Raw genomic sequence first — 27,892 nt, forward strand, 5'->3', positions numbered from 1 at the left:
GGCAAAGGCACGCTGCTGTCAGTGGGGATCCTGGCCGCAACACACTGACATGGGTTCAGGCTCTTCGGGAGCCAAACCAGGGTCGGCTACCCCCGGGCCACTTCTGACCTCCTCGTCTCTGGGTACCTGTCTCTCGCCGGCGTCGTCTGGTGAGTCCCAGACCATGGTCTCCTCAGGATCCCGGTCGTAGGGAAGCTCAGGCAGCGCCTCGGGGTACCGGGCGTAGGGAAGCTCAGGCCGCTCCTCTGGATACCGTGCGTAGGGAAGCTCAGGCCGCTCCTCTGGGTACCGGGCGTAGGGAAGCTCAGGCAGCTCCTCTGGATACCGGGCATGGGGTAGGCTTGGCCAGTGCTCCTCCGGGTACCAGGCATGGGGAAGGCTCAGCCAGTGCTCCTCAGGGTAGCAAGCACGAGGCAGGCTCGGCCAGTGCTCTTCAGAGTAGGAAGCACAGGGTAGGCTGGGCCCGGCGGGAGCTCGAGCACCAGCGTCTGTCCTCTCCGGCAGCCTAACTGAGCGCTGGGGCCGGGCCTTTATACTTCCTGTCCCGCCCCTGGACTTCCGGGGGGCGGGGACAGGCGGCGGTGGCTCCGCCCACTCCGGCGTCAGTTCTGTCCCGTCCTTCTCAGGCGTTGTGGGGAGCCAGGGCGCCTCACTACAGAGCCACTTGATGATTCATCTATGTCCTATCTGGAATTCTTGCTCTGTGTCCACCCTGTAAGAGTCTGAGTGTAGTCGGCATTTATATAGCTCCATGGGGCTGGAGCATGCTCAGTGCATTTGGCATGAAGGGGCTAGTGCTGTGGGGCTAGGGCCTACTCACAGCAGATGGAGTGTAGGGAGATATAACAGTAAGTCTCTAACAAGTTCAGAGCTTGTGCACGTGCTCATAACTTGGCCAAATCTGGATGGATTTTCACAGTGACAACAAAAGGCCCAAGACTATCCCACTTCCCAATGTGAGTTGCTGTGTGTGCCTTAAGGATAGCTGTTTTAAAAGTGGGAAAAACAGGAAATTCATGAGTTCTACCAGAAATGTAAAGAACCTCCTAAGGGAGGGAGGATATTAATGTGAGGCAGAAAATAGAAAATGCTCAGAAGTGCAAAGACTTAAAAAAATGAAATTCACTTCTAGGCTGAGAACAAACATTCCAAAATGCCACCCACTGACCACCATTAGATTAGATCAGGGGTAGGCAACCTATGGCATGCTTGCCGAAAGCGGCACGCAAGCTGATTTTCAGTGGCACTCAGGTCCAGGGGCCTCTGCATTTTAATTTAATTTTAAATGAAGCTTCTTAAACATTTTAAAAACCATATTCACTTTACATACAACAATAGTTTAGTTATATATTATAGACATAGAGACCTTCTAAAAACTTAAAATGTATTACTGGCACGCGGAGCCTTAAATCAGAGTGAATAAATGAAGACTTGGCACACCACTTCTGAAAGATTGCAGATGAGATGGTTTTATAGAATCAGATCTTCAGTGGCTGTAAATCAGTATAGCTCTGCTGAAGTCAACAGGTCAACCCCATGTAAACTGGCTGAGGATCGGCCCATACTAGAGAATCGGAGCAGTTGAGTTTCTACAGACAGGTACCCACTGAGGATATTTATTTGGGAAACGAAGCCCCTGAATAAATTAGGACCTTTCCAGCTGCACTGTACATAGCTATGTCCTTGAGGGACAAAAGAGAGAGTGTCCTTCTAAAATAAATGCAGGTTGCAGCAAGAAGCACTGCCAATTTATTATTGTAATTTTAATGAAAACAAACATGTTGACATGCTCTATATATTCCATAATAGAATAACTCTAATGCATATTATGTTAAAGATTTGTGAATTGAAACCCACTCTCCAAAGAAAGAACGAACAGTGGCATTCACTTAACACGTTATCCAGCACTAATGGCAATGTGATCCTTATATTTTCAAAGTGATATGTGGTGATTTAGTAACGCAGCTCTCATTAACATCAATGGGAGTTAAATGGCTTAGTCCCTGAACTCTTTTTGAAAATGTGTAGATGAGTCTAAATTATTACTGACAAAAATAGTGTGTTTACTGGCCTGGTTTTAATCTGTAGCAACATATTTTCTACAATTTACTTTCCTATATGGCAATTCCAGTAAGGGTTCAAGATTTTACATGTAGTTGCAAATATATTCTGTGCTGTGGCACTAGGTAGAGGTCATCCTTTTAAGGATGCAAGGAAATCAGCTGTTAAGGAGGAAAAATAGCATCCTTTGTGGGATGCAATGTCAGATGTGGAACTCAAACATTGTACAAGTTAAGGAACAGGGTTAATTTTCCTGAAGCAGAAGAGATGGGAAGCAGTTTTTTTTGTAGGTGAAAAGCTAAATACTCCTCTCTGGTCGGTGATAGAAGCATGCTAAGGGTGAATTTTAATTATGACTAAATTATAGTATTACTCTTTCATACCCTGAACATCTGTTCCCTTCAGGAATGATGATTTATGCAGGCTATCAGTGGAGACAGCTTGCTACAACTTATGTCATGGTTAGTGGGAAGCATGTGGTAGTATTTCAGAAAATACCAGCATCTACATGGAGACAGGCCAGTGTGTATTATTAATATAATAGGGAAAGGAGAGTATGATGTGTCCATATTTAATTTTGAAGCCAAATATTTACTTTACGTTTTTTTCCACTTTTCTTCCAGACCATCTGTCATTAATGAAGAAAGTAACTTGGACAATGAATGGTCTGGTTCTTCCTACTGGTGCCAAGAGAAGGAAAACCAAGCCTACCCTTTCCAATCGCATGAAGAAGCTTATTGAGAAGTCCTCACTCAGGATTTTGGTGTTTAAGAATTGCTCTGGGCAGGATGGCCATGAGATTATTGCAACACAGGACCAAATTGAAAAGGTAAACTTTGTTTATTGAACAGCCCAAGTTTCCTGGGAAAAAAAATTGTCCTCACTCCTAGGATGACCAGATGTCCCGATTTTATAGGGACGGTCCTAATTTTTGGGTCTTTTTCTTAAATAGATTCCTATTACCCCCCGCCCCCTGTCCCGATTTTTCACACTTGCTATCTGATCACCCTGTTCAGTCCTCCACGTTAATTATTCTTTATTCCAAATAATTATTTGATTAGATTATAGATTTGATTTAATATTTTAGAGAAAGTACACAATATAGTTTGTCTTAAATTACTAAAATGGCATAATTATACAGTATAATACTCCTAAAAACACAGTAGAAGCAAAAATCCTTTTCCTCTACTAAAGACTTCCTTGGCAATTTAATAGTTTCTGAGTTAATGTGTAAAAGCAGCAGAGAATCCTGTGGCACCTTATAGGAAACGACGTTTTGGAGAGAGGCTTTCGTGGTACCCGAGCGTTGTCAGATGATGTAGTGAATTTCCAGGGCAGGTATTAATTGCTAGCCAAGAGCTAAGAGACTACACGAGGTTATTCAATCAGGGAGATGAGTGCCCGTTTCTAGCAAGCTGGGTGTGAACAAAGAGGAGAAACTGTTTCTGTAGTGGCAATGCCATTCACAGCTCTGTGTCAATCCTGAGTTGATGGTGTCAATTTGCAGATGAACTGAGTCTCAGCAGTTCTCTTTGAAGTCTGGTCTCGAAGTTTTTTGCGCAGGATGCCACCTTAAGGTCTGTCATAGTGGCCAGGGGGTTGAAGTGCTTCTCACAGGGTTTGTGTATATTGCTTCCTATATGAATTTCTGATATCCTGGTAAGAGACTGCCCAGTTTTGCCGATGTACATACAGAGGGCATGCTGGCGATATGATGGTGTATTTACATTGTGTGTTCGAGTGAATGAATCGGTATGGTGTGGCTGTTGGTTAGGTCCTGTGATGTGTGCTCGCTGGTCGATGATTTAGCTGTGGGCGAGATTGCATCGAGGTTGTGTGCTGGATTGGTTCCTGGGTATGATTCGTTACTGTGAGTGTGGTGTCAGCTTACTGGTGAGAATACGTTTCAGGTTGGCAGTGTCGTGGCGAGGATTGGCCTGCCAACCCAAGGCCTGTGTAGAGTTGTGGGATCATTGTCAGGATGGGTTTGCTTAAGATCCCTGAATGATGCGGTTAGGGGTGTAGCTGGGTGGTGTATGTGATGGCCAGTGGAGTTTGTGGTTTCTTCTTGGTTTGTCCTTGCAGTAGCTGAGGGCTTTGGTCGTTGATTGTTCCTAATTTCCTCCGTGGATATGTAGTTTTGAGAATTTGCCTTTTTGGGTGTGAGATTTTGTAGGTGTGGTCTCTGTTCCTGAGGGTTACGACAATGGGGTTGTACCTCCGTGTTGGCTGTAGCAATGGGAATCGGTGAGATTGTGCCCGGGATGGAGCTGGAGGCATGAAGGTAGGCATAGCGGTTGGTAGGTTTTCGAATATGGGTGGTGTTAATGTTGAGCCATCACTATTTGAGCGTGGTGTCGTAGAAAGTGGACCTCCCATGCTAGACTGGTCCAGCGACTGAGGTTGAGGTGAACTGGAAGATTCGACACATCGGTGGAATTTTCCAGTCTCCTTCCTAATGGTCCAGTATGAAGAGTCATCAATTTAGCTGAGGTAGAGAAGGGGCGTGAAGTGGACGAGAGCTGAGGAAGTGCGTTGTTCAGGTCAGCATAAAAATATTGGCATATGTGGGCATGGGGTGCCATTAGCAGTGCCAACTGATCTTGGAGTATAGATATTGTCATCAAAATTTGGAATAGTTGTGTGTGAGATTATAAAGGCACAGAGCTCTCAGCAGCAGTTGTGCGTGGCTTCATCTCAGCGGATACTGGCTCTTGACGTTGTATTTCCATCTGTGTTGGATGTTTGTGTAGAGGACCCTCTAATCCACTTGGTGGGTAGGTGGTGTTTTCTGGGAGGGGACCAATGCATTGTAGTTTCCTCAGGAAATCAATGGTGTCACGGAGATAGCTGGGAGTGCTGGTGGCATAGGGTCTGAGTAGAGAGTCCACATATCCAGACAGTCCTTCAGAGAGAGTGCCAATGCCTGAGATAATGGGGCGTCCAGGATTTCCGGGTTTGTGGATCTTGGGTAGTAGATAGAATAACCCTGGACGGGGCTCTGAGGGTGTGTTGATTTCTTCCGGTGTTAGTGTAGGGAGTGTCCTGAGTAGATGGTGCAGTTTCTTAGTGTATTGGTATTGGAGAGTTGTCTGGCAGCCTCCTTTTGGTAGTCAGACCTGTTCATGATGACACAGCACCTCCTTTATCAGCCTCTTTGATGATAATGGTCAGGGTGGTTTCTGAGGCTGTGGATGGCATTGCATTCTGCACGACTTAGATTATGAGGCAAGCGATATTGTTTTTCCACGATTTCTGCCTGTGCACGTCGGCGGAAGCGTTCAATGTATAGGTCCAGACTGTCGTTTCGACCCTCAGGAGGAGTCCATGTGGGGTTCTTCTTCTTGTGCTGCTGGTGGGTTAATGTGTTCTCTTTATGTATGGTCTTATAACAACAAATACTTAAATAATCAGGCAAATCCATAAGTGTATTGGTAGTTTTCAAAAGACACAGTATCAATAAATCACACTGTCAGGATTTCTGTCATTATTCCATGTTATCTTTTAAATAAGTCTGAAAAGGTATGTATAATCTTTTTACAGTCTTACAGCCCAATTCACATCCTACTTGTCTCTGGAAAGATTGGGCATTGGATTGGATGTCTGAAGCATTGACATTCCATCCTCTTTGATTTATGAATTCCTTTGAATTCCATTGGGTCCCATTTGAAAAATAAAGATTGTAAGAGAGCTGAAAATTCAGGCACTTAGGGACTGTCTACATAAATATTTATTTTGTGGCAAGCTGGGGTGTGAATCTCCCTGCAGTAGCCTACTTTGGACTAACTGTCTGTGTGAACCCTGCTGATGCACATTCACAATTCATTAATGTGCTTTGATCTAGTCCTCTTTGAAACAGGACCAATCAGAGTGCATTAAGGAACTGTTAACGTGCAGGATCCACACAATCTGCAGCAGGCTAGTTCAGGTTAGATTCAGACACCAACTTGCTGCTAACTAGTTGTTTGTGTAGACAAGGCTTAAGATATTACAGACATAAGGACTATATAATTACCCAGTGAGAAAGAGACTAAACATCTTTTTTCTGTCTTACTATGGACTATGGGGCATTAAAATCTTCCCATATTGAGGAATGTATTACAGTTTTTACTACTATGAGCACTGATGCTAATTTACAAAAAGAAATTATACAAAACCTTAAACTTATATTTCTTACATAAAAATCATTCTGAGAAGCTGCCTTCTGACTGGAAAGTTCAGGACTGGTTCAAGCAAATGGAGGCAGCCTGTGTACCTACAGGCAGGACTGGACTAGCATGTTCAGGCAAGCAGGCCAAGCAATATCTTTTGCACAATCCATAAAATAAGTAATTTGCTAGCGGGTGAATAAAATCCTCTGTCCCACCCACCAAGATATCTCCCTCACATAACATTTCTGGTAAATTTAAACAGCATATTTTTCATTTTTGAATCAGGGATAAAAGAACACCCAGGCATTTTTGGTCTTGCTATGTACAGTTATAGAGGAGAAAGGAGCTTCTGAGGGAATTCAATCTTTTGTACGTGCATAATATTTGTTTGTTTAATTTGAACATAATCATTCAGTTTTCTATTAAATATATTTTTCAAAGTGTAATTTAGTATATCTCTGTTGCTTTTGTTGATCACTTTATGCTTTTTTTTCTGTCTTTCATTTTCAGCCTTTTGGTCTCTTCTCTTCTGATTGTCTCCTTCCCTTTCATTTTCTTCCTCACTCTCCTTCCTTTGCTTGTCATTTTATCTTCCTCACAAATACACCCTCTTTTCTTCCTCATTCCAGTATTTCTCTGGCTCCTCACAGCTCTGCCAAAAACGTCTTCTGTGACATTGGGCAAGACACTCAATCTCTTTTTGCTACTATTCTCCATCTGTAAAATGGAGATAATGATACTGCTCTACTTTACAGGATATTATGAGGACAAATTCAGATAACATAGTGATGGGCACCATAGAAAAGCCTAATAATAATACTGGGGACACTATTCAAACAGTAGGTCCATACCTTTATCTCCAGAAGAGCTCCTACTGTGACTTCATATGCTTATTGCATGGGGGGGGGGATATACTAACAGCACCTTGTAGAAGACCCCTTTAGGTGAAAATAACCATCCTCTGCATCCTCTCCTTCACAACGAGCACAGCCACTTGAGATCAGCCTCATCTGCCTAGAACTTCAGTCTTGTCACCAACTTCTAGTCAAGAAAATGAAAGACTTTTGAAACACAATTAACAAGAACAGGTGTTTTTTTCCCCTATTACCAGCATGAAATCAACCATATTAAACAGGATTTATTCAGTGCCATTACTCTGTCTGAAGCCTGACTGAGTCACGTCTAAAAAGCCAGGAAGGTTCAGCTGTGCCAGAAGTTGGTCAACCTTTATCTTAATAACACTCCCATAAAAAATTAAAAAATTAGAGATGCTTAAAACGAGAAAATATTTTTAAATAATGAATAAACCTCTGAACATTTAGGCCCATATTAACTGCCTGGCTGCAAGACCTTGGTCGCATAGTCTTCCAGGAACCGGAAAACCAATATGTCAAGACATGTACAAACTCCTTGGACACTTCTGAAGAGGATAAAAATAGCCTATCAGAGGGTGGGCTGGCCCAAGGCAATGAAGAAAAGTGCTGATCCATTTCCTTTTGCATGCAAAAGTCTATTGGTGGAGTCCTGTAGAGCTCTGATCAGAACTGAAAATTGCCTTTTCTTGACACTTGGCCAGGGAAGGCCAGTTTGTACAACTCTGTTTAAATAAAAGAAGGAATCGAATCCAGCTCACTATGTGGCTAATGTGATAAAGCTATCGAAATTTACTTTTATCTCTAAAATAAGCAAATAGGACTAAATACACAACAAGAATAATCTGTTGAATAAGACGGTGCTGCCGTACATGGTCATTTTTCAGAATAGAATCACACTTAAAGCTATGAGGATATCCTGCTCCCATGGATGAGTCAGTAACCACCAGTCATAGGACTTTCGTTAGCCTTCATCCACCAAGGGAAAGTGGGTCCACCCCACAAATACTGGGTTGACCCCATCAGATATCTGCTGCATCTTTGCTCAGGGACGTAGAACATTTCCTCCATTTTGCTCTCCAACCATGACCCCAGTAGTGACCATCTCTTTTCTAATCTGATAGATGAGATTATGTCACCACGATTGGCTGTATCTCAGCTGTCCACAAGCCAGATTAATCAGATTGTGCGAAATTCTCCCATTTTCATTTATTCATTATGTGGACCTCCTGTGGAGGCACTGCTAACCTTATAACAGCAAATCTACTGATTGGGCATGCCAGGTAGGCATTTTTAACTCATTCAGGGATTTACTGTTTTTTTTCTCTTATTTTCCCTCTGAACAGGACCAGTGAAGTAAACAGCCTATCCAGGTACATTTCACAATTAAAATAAACTAGAAATAAGGATATTTGGAAAATTGGCAAAAGGAAAAAAATATTAAACACATAACAAGCTGCAAAATGCAGAAAACATCTAAGTTATCAATAAGTATTTTTTCAAATGTTTATATAATATCTATTAATTCACCTCTTAGGTTTTTATATAATGACTTCTATTTACAGTAGAAAAATAATAATTAAGCCCCTTCAGCAATAACAGAGAATATATTTCAAGAATAAGGAAATGTCACCATTATTAAATAGCTACTTTACCTCTTTCTTCAAGTGCTGAATGCTACAAAAGGCCAGGGTGTACTTGTGAGATCTCCTCTCTTCTCAATTCCTCATAATTGTTTAAATTGTGTGATTTGGTCATTTTGTGAAGAGATAATTTAAGAATCTAAAAAGAGGATATTCTGAAGTTCAGCATAAAAAGTTGAGGACAGGAATGTGATTAGTGACTTGTCAAGTGGTTAGAGATCATTCTGACTTCACAATTCTTTTGGAAAGTACTCTGTTATTATTATTTATTTATTATTGTATATTGTAGTAACACCTACATATCCTAATCAGTGTCCTATTGTGCTAAGCACAATATGGACATATGATAAAATAGTCATTCCCAGTCTTAAAGAACTTGCAATCTAAAGTTCATAATTATCCTATAAAAGTAGCTGGTGCTGAAATTTACAACCAGTTTTACCAGTTATAGTCACCTGTTACAATATGACTTTCAACATTCACTGTTGCCTATTTGAGATTCATCTAGGTAGCAAAATCCCCTGGAATATAAATCAGCACTCTTTAAGAGGTCAGAGTTTGGTCCTAAAAATTCATAATAACTGAAGGATTGTCCTCTTGGTAAAATACATCTGTTTTGTTGTTTGTCCAGCCAAATTTTAAAAACAAACAATGTGTGGTTAGTACCCGGATCAAAAAGAACTTTGACCACTGGACTAGACCTAAAAAAGAATACAGCTATGCTGATACCATTCTATGATGCTGAAGCGTAAGAGCCATGTTTATTTCAAGCTCCATTGAAAACACAGGAATGAAATAGTTATTAAGGGTGAGGGAGGGGGAAAGTGAGTACCAAAAGGGTTAAATCTGTCAGAGAAGTTTTTATATTTACTTTGGTTAATCTTTGATTAAAAAGTGTTATATTTATCTTTCCTCTTCACTTAAGAAACTTTTAGAGACTGTGTTATGATATATTATATCTCTGCTTTGCTGATGCTTGAGGTAAACAGCAAATTTTCAACTTGATTTATTTTTCACAAGGATAAATTGATCCCATGTGATTGACTGTCTTTGGAAGGCTATCCTTGCAAGACATCATTCACATAATTCTCATTTATAATATGCAAGACAAAACTGACAAATAGCAAAAAAGGGAACTTTAATCTAGTAGCTGAAAATATGTCACAGTCATAACTTTAATTACTGCATCCTCCCTCCCCCTCCCCAGTCGTTCTAAATTCAAACTGTCTTCACATCTATTGGATCTGAACACTTTGGTTCAGGCATCTGCCTTGTGGAATGTAAACAGTCAAAGCTGTTTTCAAAGAGACAGGAACTTGAGAGCCTTGGACTCCTCTAGAAGCAACAGCAGCAAAATGATTCAAAGTGCTCAGCTATTTAGAAGTATTGACATAGGCCCCGGTGAGAAAGAGTGCAATTCTAGAGGTCACTTCAAGAGATGCTTTCATACAGAATACTTCAGTTCCAAGTGTGCCTTTGGATGCAAGAAGCACTGCATTGGTCCCGTGTGTGCCATGTGCCTCTGACATTATCTCCTTTTTTTAGCTTCTGTTGTGGTGTAGCCAGCCGTGAGTGCTACTCCATTCAGAAACTGGAGGCCCCGAATCTGTATGCAGTCTAACTCAGATTAGCATTTATAGGACAGTGGTTCTCAAACTTTTGTATTGGTGACTCCTTTCACACAGCAAGCCCCACCCTGCCAAATAAATTAAAAATACTTTTTTTCATATTTAGCACTATTATAAATGCTGGAGGCAAAATGGGGTTGGAGGTGGTGGTTGACAGCTCGCAACCCCCAGTTTGAGAACCCCTGTTATAGGACATATGCTGGACAAGTTTGCAACTGTTTTCTTATCAAAGGGCAGCTTTCTGGAAATTCAGAGCTCAGTAGTTTCTCTGAGGTCTTAACTAAAGAATACATAAGATGTTTCTGTAACTTCAATGACCTATAAAAACACATAATTCTGTTTACCAAACTTAGGATGAAATCCCTGGAAGGCATTTTGAAAATATAAACTAGATACTCAACTACTAACCCCCCTTTGCATCTCTCCAAACTTAAATCTGCCTTAGGCAGCAGCTAAGGAGTTTGGAGTACAATGTACTTTGGCAATCCTGGCTGGTGGTGCAGCCCCTTCTGAACTGTTATCTTCCAGTCCATGTTACAGCAATCCTGAAGCTACTCTAACTTGCAATGGGGAATGAAAGAAGGAAAGAAAAAGCAAGGAAATACAAAGCTTTGTGGATAATGTTTTTTCGTTATTTCTTCCATTTTATTGTATTTGGCATAGAAACATATGCTTCTAAGGGTATGTTTATACTCTGAGCTCAAAGGTATAATTTCCAGTTTGAGAGACACACCCAGCTAGCTTAATCTTAGTATTGGTAAAATAGACCTGTCATTGCTGCTGCCTGACTACACTTATTTTTAGCACGGCAAAACTTGATCCAGTGCTACCATGTTGTATGTCTCCTAAAGCTGGAATTATACTTCGGCTCGAAGGTAGATAGACATACCACAAGTCTAGTGCATGATGACAGTTGCAGAATGTTTGCTCTTGGAGCAGACAAGGTAGCTGTACAGTACATGTTACAGTTGAACATGGAACTCATATAATGGGACACTTTTTTTTTTTTATACAATTTACACAATGGAGAAAAAAAAACATGTTTTCAAAGCACTGGTTTTCTATATGTTCTTCGGGAGCACTTGGAAAAAGGAACATCACCTGGGAAGACCTGGGAATGGGTATGACTAGATGAATAATGTCTTCACTATTCCTCTTCTTGTTTCTTTTCAACAGTTCCATTGAACAGTGAATGTTCACCTTGGTCAGTGTGAGTATTGTCATGAGTTCTATCATCTTTAAGTTAACTGTATGTTATTTCTTTCAAAGAATGACAGGTAATTTTCAACTGCATCATTTCGTGACCGTTTCAGCCTGTGTCACACAATTCCTACGTGATTCACCTTTTTTTGTACATTAAATTCATTCACTGTACACTACTGCACAACTCCAGAACAACTATAGATAGTTCATACGGCTTAAGAATTATGGTCGGTTACGATAGAAAAAAAGGACAATGTATTGAACATGCATTCTTAATAAAGCATGTTGTTGCATCTAATAATAATTTAAAGAACACTACAAAAGTTGTATTTCTTAAAATGAATTGTCTTACCATTCATGATGCTCAACCCTTACATATTAAATCTTAAAGATTTTTAATACATAAATTTATTTTTGCCATTTATACTATTTGTAAAGTTAAAGTAACTGGATTTCAGCATAGTTGAGGGAGAGAATTCCATAGAATTGTTTCTGAATGCATGAATGGCTCTGTTGCTGGAGAATACCACTGTATTTGAACAAGCTTGGAATTTGGGTTACGACAAATGTGTTCCAGCATGATATAACAAATCATAAATGGGTTCTCTCCAGAGCTATGATAAATGAGTAGAAAACAGCAGGGAAAATGCAGATGTGCAGGTAATATAGTTTAGGATCTGACCTTGCATGCGAAGCAGTAGTTTGGAGCCTCCTCAGTTATATGGTATGTAAAAGAACTAAACTTTTAGGCCTTATTTGATTAATAGGCTATAAATGCCATTCTTACAATTCCAGGACCGTGAAATACATTGAATATCCTTAGGTGAAGCCAAGATATGCTTGGGTACAGGACCTAAAGGAAGGGGCTGAATAATGGGTCTGAAGACCTGCACAATGCTGTTGACTTCACGCTTTCTTTCGCTGTAATCCCATGGGCATGTTCAGCCGCTCCACACAACTTAAATTATGCCCAGAACTGCCAGAAATTTCTGACATGCCTTTTTGGCCTCTGTTGCATTGCTGGAGGACCAAAGATCCCTTGGAGCAGGGCCAAGGCCTTGGTCAGAACCCATGCAACTTATTAACAAAGAACAAGAATTGTATGACAGACAAGATTCTTTGACTGTTAGTAGCAGCTGGTATCTTGTAAGGACCAGGAAGCTCCATGAGAATCTCTTTTAAGGTTACACATTTCGAGAAAAGCGACCAGTTTCCATCTGTTAACAGGCTACTATTTTGGTAGGCAGGCAATAAGATTCACGACAGTCAAGTCTCTTTCTATAGTCTATAATGATATTAACTAATTACTATTGTTGTAATGTAAAGTAACAAGTTTTAAAAATGTTAAGAAGCTTCATTAAAACTTAATTAAAATGCAGAGCACCCCGGACCAGTGGCCAGGATCCAGGCAGTGTGAGTGCCACTGAAAATCAGCTTGCGTGCTGCCTTTGGCATGCATGCCATAGGTTGCCTACCCCGGTTTAGATGCTGTGATTTTTGGAAACAATAAGGACATGTTAGGCAGATAGGCCCCACACTGGCAATGAGAGGGTTAATGAAAGCCTGTGGATCCAATTTATCCCTTCTTTCTATACCTGCAGCAGATGTCAGACATGGATAGAGAGGTAAAAGGAGAAGATCTAGCCCAGTCCAAGGCTGCCTAGGAAAAACAGCAGAGTGCTGCTTCTCCTGATGTGAGAGAAGTCTGGCTGAAGCCCAGAGATAAGCTAGCTTGCTGGCAGGGCCGGCTCCAGGCACCAGCTCACCAAGCAGGTGCTTGGGGCAGTCAATGGGAAGGAGCGGCACTTCCAGATCTTCGGGGGCAATTCAGCGGCGGGTCCCTCGGTCTCTCTCGGAGGAAAGAACCTGCTGCCGAATTGCCGCCGAATAATGAAGAGGCAGCGGTAGAGCTGCCGCCTAAGTGCTGTGAGTGGCTTTTTTTTTTTCCACTTGGGGTGGCAAAAACGCTGGAGCCAGCCCTGCTTGCTTGTTGGATGGTCCTCCTGCTCTAAGGGGTGACCCAACCATAGGTAACTGGCTGATGTAAGGACTGTTGAAGAGAAGACTTTAATAAAAGGGTTGGGTCCGATAAAAGTTCATTGGACAATCCTGTTTTTTTGTTTCTAATTTCATTTGGATTGTAATACTCCAGAAGGGGTAGCATTTATATATGTCTTGGCCAGAGGGCTAAAGTGCCACTACCACTCAAGGGGCAGCAAACTACCAGTGGAGAGTCAAGGCTGGGCAGGTTGTGATGTGATGGGCCGTGAGAGGGCACTGTAGAGGTCACAAGAAAAAGACAAAATGAAAATAAATCTAAGAATTGGTCTTCTTCACAAAGTGGAATCTGGTTTAATAAAAATCTTTCTAGCTGATTATAGACTTTCTTCTTGGAATCCATGTCAGTATCCATAAAAAGCTACATACATGATGGTGGAGCTACTGATTCCAAGAACCATTCCCAAAACACATGAAACTCTTAATTGCACATGATTTTTGTTTTTAGGACAAAGGAAGGCTTTTAGCTGAAGGTTCAAGGATAGGAGGTTGCCACTGTATATCTTTCAGAACTCATGAGCAAGGTGTCTTGTGCAGTGAACCTCTTCTAGTCCTGTAACAATTAATTGAAATTCAACCAAAAAATGCCTGTCTGGGCTTTTAAACTCCACAACGAAATAAACAGTTTGTCACAGACTATTACTGAAGCTGCAGTCTGATTGTTAGGTTCCAACCTGGGTATGGGTGTTTTGGGTTAGAGCCAGTGATCATTTCTCCTCTCTCAGCTTCACTCAGCACTCACTCTCAGAAGAAGCAGACAAGCCTTCTTATCTTATCTTACCTTAGTGGGGTCTGATTTGCCACTGCCTCCTCCCAGCCCCTATATCCACTGGAGGATTTTAGATTGCAAGGCCAGAGTGGACCATTGTGATAATCTAGTCTGACCACCTATATAACACAGGCTGTAGAACTTCCCCATAATAATTACTTTTTGGACTAGAATATATCTTTTAAAAAAATCCAATCTTGATTTTAAAAATTGCCAATAATGGAGAATCCATCACAAGCCTGAATAAATTATTCCAATGGTTAATTACCCTCATTTTTAAAAATATACATCTTAATTCCATTCTGAATTTGGCTAGCTTCAATTTCCAGCCATTGGATTTTGTTATACTTTTTGCCTTCTAGACTGAGGACTCCGTTATTAAATATTTGTTCCGCATGTAGGTACTTACAGAGTGTGATCAAGTCACCCCTCAACCTTTCTTTTGTTAAGCTAAATAGATAGACTTAAGAAACTCAATCACTATAAGGCATGTTTTCCACTTCTTTAATCATTCTCATGGCTCTTCAATGAACCCATTCTGCTTTATAAGCATCCTCCTTGATTTGTGGACACCAGAACTGGACACAGTATTCCAGCAGTGGTCACACTATTGCCAAATAGAGAGCTAACATGACCTCTCTCCTACTAGTCAAGTTTCCCATGTTTATGCATGCAAGGATTATTTTATCCCTAGTCTTGTTGGTTCTGACAGTACGAGGCTTCTCTAGGCAGTGCTTGGACATCTAAATTCACTATCCGTCTTTCCTAGGCAATGCTTTTCCTTGGATGGATTTGTCAGTGTAGCAATGTCACTGATGCGGGGGGCAGAGAACGCCGGGTACATCCTTTCACAATATCCCATTGCTTCAGTATGAAATTATAACAGGATGTTGAAAATGTCATAGGTATTTTACATAATCCAGACTGCTGCAATATTTTTATCATGTTCACTTTTCTTTTAACATTATCAATTTATTTCCAATATATACGAAAACTACAAAGATATGGAAGGAATCACTGAATATTAATCACATAGAAGTATACACAAACGAGTAGGGGAAATGTTATAGTACAGCTTTGATTTTCCAAAACTGTCTTTTTTCTGAAACAGGGCCCCTTTATCTCTATTCATTTGCATTTTAAATATTCTTGATTATGGGCAACCTAATTGTCCAAATTTCCCCAGAATCTTCCAAAGCATTTGGAAGTCACAACTTCTATCTTTACTATCAGGACATCATATGCAAAGAGTAAACGATTTCCTAGTACTAATTATCTACATTAATTAACAAAAAACAACCTCTTTGTTCAGTTATGGATGGGAGATGAAATAAAACAATGGTTACATTTCTAGAGTTTAATATATATTGAGAGTTTTGAATTATGATTTTAGAAAGTATTAGCGGCAGGCCAGCCCCCACGGCTTCCCTTCAACAACAAATACCACAGGAGGGTCTTCACCTCTGCTGGTTTGTCAAAAACCCTTCCATCACCCAAAGGGAGCCATTTGCTTGGGTCACTTCAGTCTTCTTAAGATATTGCCACATTGTGTTTTACCTCTAGTATAACCCAAGATCTGTGCCTACACACCCAACGCTTTTACACAGGGCAAATATATTTTGTGTAGTTTAGTTAACTAAGGAATGAAAACATTTCCTTACACTCTTTGTCTTATTTATTGAAATTGTGAGCTCTTTGTGGAAGAATGTCTTGTAATGTGTATATCTACTGCACCTACCACTGACAGTATGTCTACACGGGGATAAAAGCACCATGACTGGCCCAGGTCAGCTGACTCAGGCTTGTAGGGCTTGGGCTGCAGGGCTAAAAATCACCGTGTAGACGTTAGGCACAGGCCTGAACCCAAGCTCTGGGACCCTTAACCCTTATGGGTTAAGGGTCTACACAGCGATTTGTCAGCCCTGGAGCCCGAGCCTGAGTCAGCTGGCATGGGCCAACCATAGGTTTTTAATTGCAGTGTAGACATCCTCAAAGAGGCCCCAATCTCCTTTGTGGCCTCCTGGCTCTCATGTAATACAAATGATTGATGATGATATCACAAATTGTTTTTAGGGCCAGATCCTCAGTCCAGGTTAAGTTTCCTTTGCACCACAGGAATGATGTAAAGGTGACTTACAGCTGCCATAAAGGAGCAACTGGTGATTCTCTTGACGAAAGTGGGAATTTCTGGTGCTGTAAAGCCTGCATAGTCAGCTTTATGCCATATGCTTTCCCTTCCATGTAGGGGAAGTTTTGAGACAGGTTGAGGACTTGAGGGCAGGGAGAAGTGTCACCCACATAAATGATTGCTTAGAGCAATTGACAATAGGGGCTGCCTTCAGGATTGGGGGAGATGAAACAGCTGAGGATCAAGCCCTTAGGTTTTCCTGTGAACAGCAGTATCTTAATTATATATTATCCCAGGACTGCAGGTTTGTCATTGTAAGGAAAAATGTCATGGACATCATTTTCCTATTTGTCGGTGACTTTTGTGTTTGTGTGAGTTTAATAAACTCATCCTGCAGCTGTGGCTGCTGTCCTGTGGGACTGAGCCCAGCATTGCATCCTGGTGCACAGATTCACAACGCTGCTCAGGTTTGGCTCAGCCACCCGTCTATCATGACAGGGTGGCGGCCAGGCCAAATTTCAGTGAGTGGCATTATAACCTGGTGGTGGGGTAGCATGCTGATTGGGTTTGGCCTGAGCCAAACCTGGGCAGCACTGTGACCTTGTGTGCCAGGTTGCAATTCCCAGAATAGCAGCAGAAGCTGCTGCTGTGGGAGTGAGTGCAGGGCAAGCTAGGAGCCAGGAGCCAGGGCCAGCCCCTCAGGACAGGAGTCACTGCTGCAGGCTGAGAGTGGGTTGAGTTTTCTCTCCAGCTCCCTTCTCCCCTCCAAGGCCTCTCCCCCTCACTAGGCTGAGATTACTTATGGTTGCAGTGCCGGAATGAGGAGGAGGCAGCAGCAGAAGAGGATGCTGTCCTATGAGGAGTAGTTGAATTTTATTTGTCACAGCATTTTTTTTATCATAAATCATGGAAAGGTCTCTGTAAATCTTGTAACTCATGACTTCTACTAAATTTACCATGACTGCTTTGTGATATTTGATAAAAAATGCTGTGACAAATCTGCAGCCTTAATTATTGTTATCCTTTAAAATAATTGTAATGATTGCTATAGTTGACAGTCCTATCCAATATCTATTTAAAAGTATATCTTTTTGTTACTTTTCAGTATTTCATCTTATTTCACATTTTGTAAAAATTATTTATCACACTAGATTTTTTTGATGATTTTGCCTTTTTTCCTGCTTCAGTAGAATTGGATTTTCCAAGAAACAATATGGAATGTTCAGTTTCTTTCTTGTTGTAAATGTGCATTCTACTGGATTTAGAGTCAGTACTAAGTAATGTGTACTTAGTCTGTCCATGTGTCTAGGTCGGTGAAAGAATCAAATGTCCAACAGCTTTATACCATGAGTTTACCACTGTGTTCAGGCTTTTATTTCATTCATATAAGTATGAGGTTTGTCAGCGATTAAGATTGGATCTGCAGTTTTTTTATGCATTAAATAGAATTTAGTCATGAAACATCTTTAGTGAGACAGTTTTGTTTTTGTGAAGTTTTTAGATGCTTGCACAATAAGAATGAATCTTACTTCACCAGCAAAGCATCTGTACAACATTCATGGAGCAAAAATTGAAGATCTCATCAGTGGTAAGTAGAATTGTATGCAAAACACATAAGTGTTTGGAGTCTTATTTACCAATGCAAAGAATTCTGAGAGAAATAGTGGTGGCTGAAGTTAACCAACATTTTTATCTCTAATATAGACAAGTGCATGGAATTGCACCACAGATTGAAAATACTCTAGAAAATAAATACATTCACACAACCTTCGCCATGATCTTCATGATCTTTAGTATTTTGTTTTCATAATTTATTTACTGTTCTATCCAATTTATTTTACCCAGCCTTCCATTATTGACAGAGAATGATTCTGTCTGCTAACGCCATTGCTCCTTTTTTTTTTGTATTATAAATTCGTAGACCAAGAACTGTTCTAAACTATATATTTGTAAAGTGTTACTAGTACCTACAGCAGTGTGTGCTGAAGTGCAATTTTACAATCTAGCCAGAGTCATAAACTGGTTCCTGCTTTCCTCCAGCTCCTTGGAGAAGTAAGTCATATGCACCCATCGTCTATGACACAGTACTGTCAGCATTGCCTCAAATACTTAAAAATCATGAGTAAGATCCCACAAAACTTGAGATTGGCTTAAAAATAATGAGATTTTTAAAAATAAATTTGGATTTTTTTATTTGCTTTCTAATTTCTGCATCTTTAGGATTTATATTCTCAAGTTTTTCTCTAAAAGCAGCAAAGAGTCCTGTGGCACTTTATAGACCAACAGACTTTTTGGAGCATGAGCTTTCGTGGGTGAATACCCACTTCGTTGGATGCAAGTTTTTCTCTGCAACAAGAAAGGCTATAACTTTTTTTTTTGGTGAGAAAGCTGAGGTTCTTACGTAATCACGTGACTCCAGCAGCTGGACTTTAAGAAAAACTCCAAATATTGCTTGCAACAAATTTATTGCCTGAAGTAAATTGCCTGCAATTGCTACAATAAAATCACAGGAGCTGGTAACACTGGACTGGCTCTAATGCTCAGACTGGTGTGTAGGTGGCGGGCAATGTTTCCCCAACAGTTTCCCTGTTCCTTTGCATGGCACTCAGGAGGGTTCAAGACTGAGCCCTATATAAATAATATATCAATTATAAACAAAAACACAGTAAGAGAATATGAAAGTTACAGTTTTTAAAAGTGATGCTTGAAAAGGTTATTATTTACAAGACAGAAAGAGCTCAACTTGTCTTCATATTCCAAGCTGGGATTGAAGGACTAGCAGTTAGGAAAACCATATTTTTAAGAGTAAACTAAGTACATTTAATATAGAAGTGAGAAATAATAAATATATAACTGATGAGAATATTTACAGAGCCACTTTTATAGATTAGAACCTCAATGATTCTCACATGTTATTAGCTGTTAATTTGATAGCATTAAAATGGAGTGATAGGAAATAGTTTCTTCTGTGTACCCTTCCTGACATCAGCAAGGCAATCTATATCTCATGCAGTCTAACTACAAAACTCCTGCTCTAACTACAAAGTTGTTTGTCCCGTGTTCATGCAAACTTAATTCTGCCCCCTTATACATATACATTATGATACAGTCTTTAATGACATGATCACATACTATTTTGTCCACAGGACCCCTGCCTCATTTAGGGGTGCACAGTATGGATACACAAATGCTTGAGTTTGCAACCTAAATAGTATTATTTTAAAATAAACTTTTCATAGTTTTTTTTAAAGAAAAAAGGTAAAAATTAGTTCTACTATGAGAAGCTCTAATAACCCCCCATTATGCATCATCATCATTATAGTTTGAGCCCTGAACCTTCAGCATTTTGGCACTGACTGCTTCTAGTTGAGAACAGGTCTAACTAAATTAGCTGGCAGTAGCAAAAGGCTATTATCGCAGAGTGGACATGAACTGCTGGGTCCGGGGAGTGGCTGGTGCAGGAGGAGCCTGGCTTATTTCTGCCCTCAGGAGATACAGAGGAGGAGTTCCTGCCCCATTGTGGTGCTGCCAGAGGATGGCATTCGATCTTGGGGATATGTTATTTTTCCAGAACAAGAGAGCCCATCCACATTATTTTTCCTCCAGCACTCCTCTGCTACAGCTACTCCACAAATCCCAGGTTTCCAGAACAACTTGTAGTGCTGCTGCAACTTTTGCAGTGTCATCAACCCAACCTCAGAATATTCATGTTAAATTATTATTTTGCCATGCTGCCAGAATTTTCCTGAGGAATGCAAGCAAGAGAAAGGAAGTGGTGGTGATTTGAACAGTTTATATCAGACTAGATGATCATAATAGCCCTCTCTGTCCTTAAAAATTTTGAATCTCAGAAATGGAATTTCATGGGACAAAGAAAAGCCCAAGGGCATTGCCCTTACCTGACTATAAAAGGTTTGCTGCAAACAATGCAGTGTTGAAGCTTCTTAAAGAAAAGGTTACAAGAATGTTTTATAGCCAAAAGTGTTAGGCAACCTAAATATATGGAGATCGTTACCAGCTTCCCTTTCATAACTATTATTTGACAAATTATATGTGAACATGTAATTAAATAGTCTTTTGCAATGCATATATATAAGGAGCATAAGCTAAGATTGCATGTGCAAGCTGAACTCTGATGTTTTCTGACTTTTGAGTCTCAACTGTAATGTTTTGTTAACATACATTTTTTTAATTTTATCTAAATGAGTTTCCTTTTGAACATATCATCCTGGCTCCTGACAAATATGTTGACTTCATAGACAAATAATGGAAGTTATTAAAAGATTTCTAATTCTGAATCTAATTATAATACAGCATTGGTTTATAGTTATATTTAAAAGTCCATTTCCAAGCCCCTTTTTGTTCTGCCTTCCAAAGAAAATTCTGGTCTAACAAGTCATTTCATATGGGGAAAAGAAATGGTTAAAATATTTTAAAATTTGGATACTTTACTTGGCTAGAGGAGATGGCTTGATGGTCTGGTAAAAAGTGTTTTGACACTTTAGTTCATTGGTATTTTCCTGTAAAACTGGAACCTGTCCTTGCTTCAGTGTTTTTATTGGCCCCATACCAAAACCCATTTAGGTCAATGGGAGTATTTCTGTTGACGTCTTTGGGCTTTGATCTCTTATTCATTTCCCTGCATTATGAGACAGTGGCTGCCAAGGGCAACACAAAAGCATGCCTGTGCCATGGGACAGCAACATATTGAAAACTCTGGAGTTATATATGCAATATTATTATTTATATTTTATTATATTTCAGAATAATATCATTAAAAGAACACAGAAAACTCCTAAAATACAATTTGTATCAAATTAATAATATTGTCCCATTTACATATTTGGAATTTCATTGCATTATCAGCCCTTCTCGAACAACAACACAGTAAAAGTTGTTGTATGCAGTATAGTATGTTTGTGATGTGTGATTATGTATCTGTAATACAATTCCAAAATAGATGTACAGTACAGTAGGCCTTATAGAAACTTAGTCCACAATATCAATAGGATCTTTCATTTTTCTTATTACTTTGTTTAGTATTCATCTAAAATAATTATATTAAAAATTTTGAACAGCCTAAAGTCTGTAGAAACTTTTATGTTCTTGGCTTTTTCAGCCCAAACAGCGTTGACTTCTGTGGGACACTAATGGCTGAGGAAGAAGTCTCTTTTTAAGAGACATTGCCAACCTGCAGTGATCCCGGGCAGCTTGTTAACTAATGCAGAGCAGCTTTGGATGGTGTGGTAAAGTGGAAATAGGGTTCTGCTGACTGTGCAAATATAAAAAAAAATCTAGGACATACAACATTTACATTTAAAAATAAGACTGTGGGCTCAGTCCTCAGTCCCTGTCAGCTGCATTAAGCAGCTGGAAAACTGACCTGAAGGTGCAGCTGAGGATTGCTCCAAATTCCCTTTACACAGGGATATTCTTGGGTTATGCAAAGCCAGTGTAGCCAGTTCCACACATCCCCAAGCCCCCTGGCCGGGAGCAGGGAGGGAAAGAATGGGCCAGAGCTCACACTGTTCTGGCAGATTCTTGGCTGGCGCAGCAGATACAAGAGGTGACACAACCCTGGACCTGTCGAAGTTCCACCAGGGGCCATTTCAGCCGTTGGCTGGCCCCAGGTTTGCAGTGCAGGAAAGTGACTTAGAACCACTTTTTCCCTCTCCATCGTCAGCTGCAATGTGTGTAAACTTGGCACAGTTGGGGATGGAGGATTACACTGTACTATGTCTAACAACATCACGAGGTTGGTTGCTATTGTACCTGAGTACATTTCCTGCTATACAGTATGTTTTAAAAGGCTTGATACATATGAATTTAGGCTGCTTATGCAATGAAAGTCTACTGGACTCCATAGCTTTGAAGATTAATCCTGTTTCTTTTGCGGGAACTCTGCTTTCTACATTAGCTATGTGTTTGTTGAATTAGTCATTATGTGATGTCTTTTCTCTACAGTGAAATCTTTTGACCGTTTCATTTTATCTCTTACGCTGCCATAGGTGATCTGCAAAAAGTTTAGTACTGGAGACTTGTATATTGGTGATGCATTGAAAAAATGACTGGGTCTGATTTTCTACTACTCAAAGTAGGTGAAAATGTGACTAAATCAGGAAGGTAGCATTTTTCTCATTTTCAAAATGTCTACAATGACATAGAGAATTAGGCGTATTTGGTATGACAATAAATTTTCAGCAGAATGTGTAGAAATTAAAACATACATTAGACAGTATCTGTACAAGACCTTCTAAAGGTTTTTTTTATAATATAGGTACCAGAAATGTTATATACTACATAGTTTTGAAAAATATTGTAATCTAACATCACACTTATAGCTGATACACCAATCTGACCTCTAAGTGCTAGAATCTGAACTTTTTTTAGACTACCTCCCTTTTTTTTTTTTATTATGTATTTAAGAATGCTGGAATCCACTTATACACATTACCAACAACAGTGCCACCTTCAGGAATGGAAAATGAGAAAACTTTTATTGGATGAGTTAAATGCAAAGACTGATGTTGACATTTTAAGAACTTTTAACGGATAGTTTTGACATTTTAAGAGCATTTTGGTTTCATGCATTTAAATGAGAAAGAAAGAAAGAAAGAAAGAAAGCTTAATTTCTGGTAGCGTCTGCAGTCTTGGCTTATATTAAAACCTAAAATGCCTGGCAAAATTATTTTCTGGTATCTCAGTATTATTGCTTTTTGAGGTTCACAGAGTTTTGCTTAATCTCTGATGCTGGACAGCTTACCTCAGTTTGGCAGAACCTTATTTTACTGCTGTTGCTGCTCTCTGACTTTTACAGGTAGTAGTGTTTTGTGGGGTACATTGCTCCTGGAAAGACAAAAACTTCACATAAAACAAGTCTTCTAAGAATACTATGTAGTCTAGGAGAACTCAACAGGGAAAACTGCATAGCTGAGTTATTCGGAAGTGAGCTCCGTACCTATCCCACCTGTTCCTGGGGAAGAATGCAGAGCTTCATTCAGAGTGATGGAAGGGTGGAAAAGAAAGGCACAAACCCTTCATTAGCCTCCTCTCCCACACTCCCCAAGCGTATTTTTCTGTTGGGGAGAGCTTTATAGTCTCCTCAAAAGACTAGCATGGGTGTGGTCTCCCCCAGAGAGCACTGCAGCTGCTGGAGAGGACTGGGAAATCCTTCTCACACAATAGTAGGCTTACAAGGAGAGTAGGTCATGGGTTTACCTAGTTCAGAAAACTGTCAGACAAGCATCTGAACATTAGAGCCTTTGCCTGAATCAAAATTTTGAATCAGTGGAGGTTTGTTCAGTGCTAAAAACGTATTAAGTCATTTATTAGGTAAAAAAGGAAGACAGCTCTTTTAAAATGAGATCTGAAAAAAGCAGTTTCTTCCTCAGTCAGGATTACTTGCAATAGCCTGCCAGACAAGTCACCACAGCTTAGGTATGAAACATTCAAGAAAATTAAAAGTTTTACAGGCTTTAGTCTGCTATAAGTTTGTATTGTAGTTATTTTCAGTTGGAATAAATGTTAAACAAATAAGAGATATGAACAGTTTTATATAGATAGACTAATATATATACTATATATATGTATACTAGTAGACATATATGCAATACACTCCACTCTGCTCCATTTACTGTAATGATGTGTGACAAATCTGGACAAGAGAGGACTGTAAACAGAATGACATTTTAAAAAATGAGAACAGATATTGTTAGATCCAGTTATGAATACAATACAAAACATCTTCTAGCATTTTGATTTTAAATCTTTTTAATATCTCAACTTTTAAATGAGAAAATATAACTACTATAATCATTTTATATATATCATTTCTGGTGCTTGAATTCTGTGTTTTAAAAGGTATGAGTTTAAGGCTGTTTTTTAACTTGGTTGTCTTTCATACTAACATCTTTTTAAGTATTACCATGATGTAAGTATTCAAAAGAAGAGGTAAAAAATTGTAAGTATTTAATTATAGTGGTTCATTTATTCAAAGGTAAACTGGTACATGCTGTATTAAGTTACATAGCTTTTACTAATTGTTTTAGAGCTATTGAAGCTGGTGATCATATTTCACTTTGAATTGATAAAAGTAATTAGGGATGGTTAGATGACACATAAAAGTGTAGTGAGGCTTTTGTAACAATTAAATTGGTGAGCCCTGTAGGAAGGTTGGTAGAGACTCATGTTATAAGGAGATACTGTAACATGATTACTCTTGCAGGCCATCACAAGTTGTCACTTTTGGTTGCTGTTGGCTTTTATTTACAGTGGCCCCATGTGATACCTGTTTGCAAAGTCACAAACAAACCCTGTTGTAGTGTCTAGCAAAATGTGTCGCCATTGCATGTGAATGGACTGAGAAGCTAACTGAAGGCTTTGTATAGCTCTTTTTCTGTGCCTTGAGGCCTAATTCATTACAACAGAGTTTTTTTAAAATAGTGTGTTATAGTATTGAATATCTAACAGGCACTTCTTTGAGTTCAGGGTAGTTGAATTACTTGATATTCTGATGGTACCAACAATTAATAACATGAGAGGAGGGTTGGATATTTCAGTTCCAGACTGTTTTTACTTTTATATAGCAAGTTATTTAGATACATTAATTTTGTACATTGACCTGTTATACCCTCTGCTATTTAAAAAAAAAAGTGCAGGGTGGTGGAAGTAGAGAGAGGCATAAAGTGTATTGGAAAACTACCAAAATGTCCCCTGCAAATGGACCCTATTCAGAATCAGTAAGCGTATGATGAGTGAAGTGGTTTTGAATATCGCCTTTAGATTCCATGCTGTTACAAGGCCAGCCCCGAACATGGCAAGTCTTATTTCTACACACAGTACCTCTTCACTCTCAATTTAACCCAAAAATCTGATGAACCCATTACTCCATACTTGATTTCATGGAACACGGAGTAGATATAGTTACAAATGATCAATCACAAGCCGTGAACCAAAGCAGCAAGGCATTAACAATTCACACCATTTCGGTCCACTTGCTCAAGCAGAAGATGTGCCAGCATATTTAATGCACAGCTACTTCATTCAGTTTAAGAAAAGACATGACTCATGCTGCATTTTAGGAACTAAGGGGACTTCATAGTTTTCATGCCTACTAACCACTGAGTTTCAGAATGGAATGCACCTATATCTAAAGAATTAACATAACCAGTTGTGCAGTAAAGTCACAGAGAGACAAGTTCATAAATTATATTTTATTCAGTTTAAAATAAAGAATAACCTACAAACTGTTTTCCCCCAATAAAGCCAAGTTCTATTAGATTGTTTTGTACAAATCAACATCTTGTTCAGCAGTGTGGTAACAGTGTAGACCCCACAGGCATATGCCGTCAATTTAATGGGATCACTGAAAAAGCAAAGCAGCTGTGAAAGATTGCTTTAAGTACAACAATCGTGTGCTTGTCATTCTGTTCAATGGTGGAAAAATCCAAATTCGGATAGGCATCAGTATTTAAGAAAATGACTGCTAAAACATCTCTCATAAGTACCTTAGGGACAATAAGATTTGACATATAGCATGTAAACAAAAGTACACAGCAGCTGTTAGATTAGTTTTGTTTGAGTAAAAATACAGTGACATAATTTAAACAACATAGCAAACTGTGTGCTCTCCATCATTCAGTCTCCCTCTGCAGACCACACTTTTGGATAGTGTATGCCAGTTGCCTTGGAACTTTGAGCTGTATAACTGTTACTAACAATAGGGGGGAAATGCAGTCAAGCACATGTGTGCATTACCACCAACTCAACTCATACCACACACACACACACACTCTCTCTCTCTCTCTCCCCCCCTTCCCCCCCAAAATATCCATTCGGCTCCTTTGAGAAAATCTTTCTTGGTATCTAAGAAGCTGCATGATGAATTTTTCCACTCCATACTTGAGTCATATTTAAAGCTTTTTTTCCAACAGTTTAAAAAAAATCTGATAATGAGATAATTCTTATTGTTCTGCTACTGTTACTTGTGGCAATATTAAAAAAATGATTGTAGTATTATAGGATATACCCTAAAACTATAAGCCCTGGAATACAGTACAGAATTAGGTTGATGTAAGTCAGTTTACATTGATCCATCTAACCTGGTAAGTGTCTACACTAAAATGCAACTTGCCCACTATACCACCTTAATAGCTCTTCTTCCACAAGAGGTGTAATGCTTATGTAGATGTAGTTACATTGTTGCGGTGTCAATGTAGACACTGTGTTACTTACATTGACTACTGCTGCCTTTCAGAAGCTGTTCCACAATGCCCCACACTGACAGGTGTTTGTTTTTTTTTGATAATTGGAGATATACCTATCTCCTAGAACTGGAAGGGACCTTGAAAGGTCATTGAGTCCAGCCCCCTGCCTTCACTAGTAGGACCAGGTACTGATTTTTGCCCCAGATCCCTAAATGGCCCTCTTAAGGATTGAACTCACAACCCTGGGTTTAGTAGGCCAATGTGCAAACCACTGAGCTATCTGTCCCCCCTTAAATTGGTTAATTGGTGCAGTTAATTGGTGCAAGTGCTCCTGGTGAAGACGCACTGCCAACAGAAGGAGTGTAGTGTGGACATGCACATGCAGTTTAATTACTGCAGTGGCTGTAAGTTGTTGTAACTTAGGTTGACTTAATTTTGTAGTATAGACTTGCTCTATCAGAAAAATCTGGCAATAATACTAAAATATCTACACTAATTGAGAACTTCTGGAGTTCTCAGTTCTTCATTTAAGGGGGAAAAAGTCCATTGCCAGATATCTGTTTCCCTGTTCTCTGGGGAAAATGCTGTCTATTCTCTGTTGTTATCCTATTTTTTCCAGATTTCATCTTGTTCCATTACTCTATTTCATCATCATCATCTGCACAACCACTTCTTGCAGCATGTTTAAAAAAATACACCAAGAACACAGAAATAAGCCGCTTTTGCCTCTTATCAGTCACACTGAAAGGCTTTCACTTTACATTCCATGCATTATATTACCTTTACTATGTTTTAGTCCCCGGGTTTTAGAGATAATATATTTCTAGTCTGTTTTCTTAGAATCAGTGCAAAAGTGCTATCTTCTTCAAGAAGTTCACTTTTTGTCCATACATGTCAAACTCACCAAAAAAACCTGCAGAAATTGGGCTTGTTTTTGGCTTAATTGGCTTCTGAGTTGCTTCTTGGCTAGTTTTTGGCTTGTTGCTTGTTTGGCTTGTAGTTTGTTACAGCTTGTTGCTTCTTTTTTTTGATTGGCTCCCAGCAAGTGGGGGAAGCAGGGGCAAGGGGGGAGAGAGTCGGGGGTTCTTAGGATTGGCTTGTTTTGGCCTTGTTTTGAAATGGGATTAGCTTGATTTTGGGCTTATTGTGAAAGTCAGGGTGCTTATTTACCGCA

General features: G+C 39.7%; 1 protein-coding gene across 1 annotated transcript in view; it reads left to right on the top strand.

Moving 5' to 3' along the window:
* The window catches only part of DCDC1 (doublecortin domain containing 1), a 441,595-nt gene that overhangs the window by 63,841 nt on the left and 349,862 nt on the right, over nt 1-27,892 (top strand). The window contains exons 6-7 of the mRNA XM_032768514.2: nt 2,685-2,890; nt 18,008-18,101. Of these exons, the coding sequence (XP_032624405.2) occupies nt 2,685-2,890; nt 18,008-18,101 (300 nt within the window). The remainder of the gene's footprint in view (nt 1-2,684; nt 2,891-18,007; nt 18,102-27,892) is intronic.

The sequence above is a fragment of the Chelonoidis abingdonii genome, chromosome 4, assembly GCF_003597395.2.
Source record: "Chelonoidis abingdonii isolate Lonesome George chromosome 4, CheloAbing_2.0, whole genome shotgun sequence".
Classification (NCBI taxonomy): domain Eukaryota; kingdom Metazoa; phylum Chordata; order Testudines; family Testudinidae; genus Chelonoidis; species Chelonoidis abingdonii.